Consider the following 7500-nt stretch of genomic DNA (forward strand, 5'->3'; position numbering starts at 1 on the left):
ACTCTTATCTTATAATTCAGAGTCTATCTTGTGCCCAAACTAAGAATGTATGTATGTATTTAGGGCAATTCTGAGTGTGTCTGTGAATGGGTGAATGTGGTAAGTCAAGTCCATTTACCATTTACCATTTTATTTATTCATGTATTTGTTCCCCTCCCTCCCCAGCACCAGATGGATCCTTCCAGTAACTTCTACAACTACAGAACGTCTCTGAGAGGAGCGACGCAGAGATCACTCACCGCCAACAGCAGCAGAGAAAAGGTGAGGGCTTTAAAACACACACACTCACACACACACACACACACACACACACACACACACACATGCATACGAACACGCACTCACTCACACGCACGCACGCTCGCTCGCTCGCTCGCTCACTCACTCACTCACTCACTCACTCACTCACTCACTCACTCACTCACTCACTCACTCACTCACTCACTCACTCACTCACTCACTCACTCACTCACTCACTCACACAAACACACACACACATACTGGCTGCACCATGCTACTGTGTATGAATAACATACTGAGATTTTAAAAAGCAATGTGTTGAAAACAGAGTTGAAATTCTCGCAAAATCTGGCAAATCAAGGAACGTTTAAGACAAAGGCGGAGTCGAGTAAACAGTAGTTAAGGCAAAGCAAGTTTATTTCTACAGCACAATTTAGACACAAGGCCTTTCAAAATGCTTTAAAGGGGCCAGATTAGAATACATAATACACATTAGAAAAGCGAGTGAATAGAAATAAAACATTTAATTAAGTTAATGTCCAATAGAGTCCCATTTGCATTGCAGAGCCACTGATAGTGAGTAATTACAGGGTGTGTGTCTTGCAACAGACCACTTGATAGCTACAGCTGCTGCAGGAATAAAGATACGTGACCTTTCGTTTTCAGAATAACCAACTCTTGACCAGTTGCATCACAGCTCTCTTCTGATAAGTGTTATGAGGACATACAGTTGGTCTTGTGATAACCATCTCAAGTGCTGCAATGTTGAACTTGATAGCAAAAAACAACACATGCACTTGGATAGAGCGCGTACCATATTGGCTCCGGCCTTCGTTGCAGTGGTCGCGGGTTCAAATCCGACCCGTGGACCTTTACTGCAGGTCATCCCCCCCCTCTCTCTCTCTGTCTCCCCATTTCAACTCTGTACTGTCTAATAAAGCTTGAAAATGCCAAAAAAAAAAAAAAATTATCAAACGCAATTTTCTTTCCCTTCAAAATATATATTTTATTTGGAACTAAAGTGATAAAAATACAGTAATTATGATACAGAAATATCACGGAAATAAATATCACAACATATCGCCTTCTGGATATTTTTATTTTGTTTTGCAAAGGCCCAATGAAGCTAAAGGCCCTTGTGCTGCAATGTTGAACTCCAGTGGACATAAACAAACTGTCACTCTGTCTGTCTGGCGTTGTCATCGCCTGGGAAACCAACAAGTTTCACATTCTGTTTACGACCTCCTTGAAGAACAGGAGGGCAGCGGACTGGGACGGTAGTTGCATAACAGTTCAGCCCTTTGGGGGGAAACTGAGGTTGAGTTATTAATGGGTCAGGATATGAGGAGGGTCTTGACAAAACGTGTGTTCTCTTCAGTGAGGGAAGACAGAAATAAAACATGTTAGTGTGTGTGTGTGTGTGTGTGTGTGTGTGTGTGTGTGTGTGTGTGTGTGTGTGTGTGTGTGTGTGTTGAAAAAAAAATTACATAGCCTATGCTCTGTAAACTGGTATGTAAACAAAGGGTGACCACCACCATAGCTAGCAAAATGCCCCGTTTACAGAGCCTAGGCTGTGGATTGACCCTGGATTTTTTTTCAGTGCACACACACACACACACACACACACACACACACACACACACACACACACACACACACACACACACACACACACACACACACACACACACACACACACACACTCACAGTACGGACAGGGTGGGAGACAGAAACATAACATGGAAGCCAGCCAGATGCACATAGCGTTCGGTTGACCGAGTGTGTAGAAGCAAGCACAGTAGCTCGTGGCTTGTTTGCGAGACATTAGTGGTCAAGTATTTCCTTGTACATCACAGGCTGGATACGTGTTTTTGTTTGATTAAGACAGAATGTTCTAGAGCCAATAAGGGTCCGCTGGCTACTGGAATGTTTGGGAGAGAGATTTTTTTTTTTTTTTTTGGGGAGCTCAGAAAAGCAAAACAGACTCGGACAAAAGGTCGGGGTCACGAAATGGAAAGTTCCCAAGAAAGTCTGGTATGTTCTTGTCCTTTTGTGACCTGGCCTTTTTAGGAGGAAGGGAGGGGGAAGTGTGTGTGTGTGTGTGTGTGTGTGTGTGTGTGTGTGTGTGTGTGTGTGTGTGTGTGTGTGTGTGTGTGTGTGTGTGTGTGTGTGTGTGTGTGTGTGTGTGTGTGTGTGTGTGTGTGTGTGTGTGTGTGTGTGTGTGGAAGCTCCTCAAAGCATCCACAGTGCAGGACAAAACAATACCATTTTTGTTGTCGAATTTGTTCTTTGCTGCAACGACAGAAAGATGGAAATGATGTGACCGTTGTTGTCTTGGTCCAATAAAATAAAAATGTGGAACAAAATGCCAGACAGCTGAAGATGAAGTCAAATTTGGTGGTGCACTTGTATGACTGTTGCTATGATACATTACTGCTATTGATTCTTATTTGTAGTCCTGGTTTTTCTCGAGGATTATTCCGATTCATCTTTAAGTTATAACGTCAAATATTGGAAAAATGCTCAACCACACACAACAGACACACACACACACACATACATACATACAGACACACACACACACACACACACACACACACACACACACACACACAGACAACAAACACACATACAAAAACACGTACACACACAGACAACATACACACATGCACACACACACACACACACACACACACACACACACACACACACACACACAGACAACAAACACACATACAAAAACACGTACACACACAGACAACATACACACGCATACACACACACACACACACACACACACACACACACACACACACACATCGCTCGCAATACATCATGTGATATTTCTTCTGGTAAATTAGTTGCAGCGATCCGTTGACTCACGGGAACAACACAGGGTTTATTTATCAGCCCAACTGACAAATACCAGATTTAGAACAGTTGGACTGTTTTGATTCTGTGATGGTTTGAAAAATTCACGCTAGTGCAAAATCAACTGTCATTTGAATGAAGTCTGGTGCAACCTAGCTCTCCATTGGCAGCCACATCTACTGTATGCAACTAATTTACCAGAAGGAAAATCACAGGGTGTGTGCGTGTGTGTGTGTGTGTGTGTGTGTGTGTGTGTGTGTGCCTGTGTGCCTGTGTGTGTGTGTGTGTGCGCGCATGCCTGTGTGTGTGTGTGTGTGTGTGTGTGTTAGTGCCTGGACATGCAGTGACTTGAATGGGTGAACTAAGGTGGTGATGAAATATTTAAGGGACTTTAAAGGCGAATTCTTGTTCTCAAAAAAAAAAAAAAAAAATCCTCTCTATATTCTAGTCTGACTTCTCCTGTGTTGGTCGGATAAGTTTGTCTTTAATATTTTTTTTTATGATTTTTTTATGATCCAACTTTACCATACAGAGTAGACAATGATGCATCCTTAAACCGACCCAATTTAGAAATCTAAGGGTGGAGTAATACAATCCTAGTATTCAATAAGGTCTAAAAATGTTGACTGTTTTACTAACAATTTGCTTTCTGCAGTAACGGGTCATACAAACTCCATTTCTGTAAAAAAAAAAAAAAGTAGGCCTATTATATGTATATACTAGAGGTGGGCATAGATTAATTTTTTTAATCTAGATTAATTTTGGAATTAATCTAGATTAATCTAGATTAAAATGGCTCATTTGAATTCATTCATAATATGTGTGTGCTCCTAAATAATGACTCAAAGTAAGTCTTTGAGAACGTGTTTCTCAAGCCAGGTGGCGCATCAGACCAGGGGCTCATCTCCTGTTTCCAACATGCATCACAAACTGCTTGAGGAAGCTGTTCTACTATGATAATTGGTGATGAAAATAAATAATGTTCAACAAGATGTTACTTAGTAACGCGTTACCGGCATCGGACCTCTTTTTTCAGCAACGAGTAATCTAACGCGTTACTATCTCCAAACCAGTAATCAGATTAAAGTAAGGCCTACTCATCAAAGTCACTGTGCGTTACTTTTTCTGTCATTTTCCTTAGTGAAACATTTTACATAACTGCACAAATGACTGCGATTGCGATTTTATGTAAATAAATGTGTGCGCATGTGTCTCTAAACTCTCCAACTGCTCCAACCGCTCCCCTCGTCTTTTTGGTAGCGCCCTCGTCTCTGACATGCAGCGTGTGTGTGTGCCTGTCTGTGTCTGTGTGTGTGTGTGTGTGTGTGTGCAGCAGCATTACGGCCGAGTCTGAACTGTGGCGCAAAACAAAGTTTTCCCCCCGATGAAATATAGCGTCTGCTATGGGGATATTTAGGATTCGGGTACGGTGACGTTGAAGAGATAGTTGTTTAAAACTTGGAAACTTATAGTCACGTGGCGACCGGTGGCCACACACACCCACCCTGCGTTCCAATACCCGATTGTGTCGTGGGCAAGTGATGGAGAGAGAGAGCGGCGGGTGTGTGAGAGAAGCTTCGCCCCTCGTCTCTAACATGCAGCGTGTGTGTCTGTGTGTGTGTGTGTGTGTGTGTGTGTGTGTCTGTGTGCAGCAGCATTACGGCCGAGTCCAAGCTGAACTGTACAAATGACTGAGCCGAACAGGTGGAATAACGGCGATATTTTTTTTATCGCCGATAAGAGTCTTGGCGTTAATGCAGCACGTTAACGCCGATAACGGCCCACCACTAGTATATACTAATAAGTCAGAATGCAAAGCTAGTGGGTTAAATTAAAGCTGTGTTATTGGGGGCGCCTTTAGCTCAGTTGGTAGGGTGTCCCTCCCTCCCGGGCCGGGCCCAGCAGCAGACCCGGATTCGATTCCCGCCCGCGGTCGTTCTCTGCATGTTACTCCCCTCTCTGCCCCATTTTCACCTCTGTCTCTCTGCACTATCAAATAAAGCATAAAAATGCACAAAGAATATCTTAAAAAAAAAAAATAATAAAAAAAAATAAATAAAAAGCTGTGTTATTAACTTACCTACACCAAGGCCTGGTTTCCCCCTGTAGACCACATTAAACAGTATTCTATCTTCCTCTTTTGTCTGTTCTAATCCCTGTTCCTTTGAATGGCTGTTCATTCACACCACACACACACCTGCTGTTTGTCATGTGGTGGGAATCCCCCCCGGAGAATTCTCCTGTGAAATTAACCCTGCGTTCCAATCCCCATACTTCCCTACTATCTAGTACGCCAGAGTTAGGATGTCCCAATACATACACGTCAATCGTAGTATGCCGAAAATACATAAATGTATATATGTAATAATAACTCCGATAGCATGTTGGAGTGTTCGTCTTTATTCTTGACATTTCTCGACATAATGATAAAAAAAAACTTCCTTATCTGATTTTTTTTCTCTCTCCTGTCTATGGCCCTAAAACTCTTCTGTACTTTAGTATGTAGTGCAGTAAAAAGAAAGAGTATGTGATTTGGAATTAAATCTCTTTCTCTCTCTCTCTCTGTTGTCTCTCAGATCGTCATCCCTTTCTTCAGTCTGCTCATCAAAGATCTCTACTTCCTCAACGAGGGCTGTGTCAACCGGCTACAGAACGGACACATCAACTTTGAGGTGACATTTTTATTTTGATTGTTTTATTATTATTTTAATTTCTCATTTTGAATTAATTTTTTTTTTTTTTTTTTTTTTTTTTTTTTTGAATGTGTGCTCTATGCTTGATGTATTTTGTTCTTACTTGTTGTATTTTGTTATTGCTTATGTAAAGCACCTTGAATGGCCTTGTGTCCGAAATGTGCTCTAAAAATAAACTTGCCTTGCCTTGCCTTATGCGATTTCTTTTTTGCATATTTTTATTTGATTTATTTTTACATAGGCCAACTATATATTTTTTTTTGTTTTTTTTTAAATATTTAAATTTTATTTATTTATTATTTAATTTGTGTAAGTAATTTATTTTGCGGATTTTTTTATTTTATAATTTTGTTGTAATTTTTTTTTTTAGCGCTAGTATTTTTTGCTCTAGTTTTTCCTTTTATCTTAATTTTTTTGATCATTATTTCTATTGGTTTTAATTTTCAAAAATAATTTAGCAGTTCAGTGTAATTAATGCACCATGAGCAAATCAATCCCGGTCAAGAATTACGTTTATTTTCGTATTTCTGTTAGCCCACACCTTTTCAATAAAGACAGTAATCACAAATGTTCACTATTTGAAAAAAATATCAATAGAATACCTCAACCTCTCTAGTCAACTTACATTTAAAATTCCCCTTAAGGGAGTTTCCCTGGCAACAGAATTGTCCCTTTTTCCCTTAGCTGACATTTAAGTCGAAAATCGTCACTGTATTTACTACACATTCAAACTGACTGAGTGCGGTTTTGGTTTTATTTCAACTTCCTCAAAGAGTGTTAAGAGAAAGAGGAAGTTGGTTTTGAGTGTGTAAAGTTTAGCTGTGTTTCCATGCAACACACACACACACACACACACACACACACACACACTCACACACTCACACACACACACTCACACTCACACACTCACAAGTATTTCCACTGGTGGCTGGCGACACCTTAACTGAATCAGAAACTATTTTAGGAATTAATTCCTTTCTGGAAACTCCCAATGATGACTTAAATACACTAAATTTAGACACATTAACACTTAACATCAGCTGACTATGACAACAGTGTAGTACTTAAGGTCATGGGGCAGTTTCAGTTAGCCTAGCTTAACCCGTTCAGATCCCCTATCCATTACTACAACAGTGTAGTACGTAAGGTCATGGGGCAGTTTCAGTTAGCCTAGCTTAACCCGTTCAGATCCCCTATCCATTTCTATGGACATAGGTTTTACAGTTTGCTTAGTTAGTAGTTACTTAGTAGTTATGTATATATTTTATATTGACTCCAACTGCATGTATAAATGTGTTTGATTGAATTTATAGCCAAATAGTGTTTCACGTAAAATAATTCACACTAATTCCGGCGTTCTATCATTATAAAATCGCTATTATAATATAATGAATGAGGTTTTTCTTCCCTCAGTCTTCCCTTGGCCCAGCTGTCCTGTTAATCCTAACCCTACATTTTTACTGAAGTGATGTCACACATGGGAAAATTTAGGGTTAGACAGTGAGACCATAAAACACTCTTTCTGCCTTTTCTCAGGCTAGGATGAACCGATTTCTAAAATGTTTGCAAATTAGGATCTCAGAGTTCAATACACCTTCATATTCCCACCGGTGAAGTAGGTCTTTAAGTAATTTTTGTCAATAATTTCAGCTAAACTTAAAGTGTACTGTGTAGGGTGGTGTAAGGCCTACAACGA

At 40.3% G+C, this 7500-nt stretch overlaps 1 protein-coding gene across 2 annotated transcripts in view; it reads left to right on the plus strand.

Moving 5' to 3' along the window:
• The window catches only part of rasgef1ba (RasGEF domain family, member 1Ba), a gene marked incomplete at its 5' end in the record, with an annotated part of 155507 nt that overhangs the window by 143508 nt on the left and 4499 nt on the right, over positions 1–7500 (plus strand). For both annotated transcript variants that reach the window (XM_080039301.1, XM_080039302.1), the window contains 2 exons: positions 166–261; positions 5688–5783. In XM_080039301.1, the coding sequence (XP_079895427.1) occupies positions 166–261; positions 5688–5783 (192 nt within the window). The remainder of the gene's footprint in view (positions 1–165; positions 262–5687; positions 5784–7500) is intronic.

Source organism: Ammodytes marinus (assembly GCF_949987685.1).
Source record: "Ammodytes marinus genome assembly, chromosome: 2".
Lineage (NCBI taxonomy): Eukaryota > Metazoa > Chordata > Actinopteri > Uranoscopiformes > Ammodytidae > Ammodytes > Ammodytes marinus.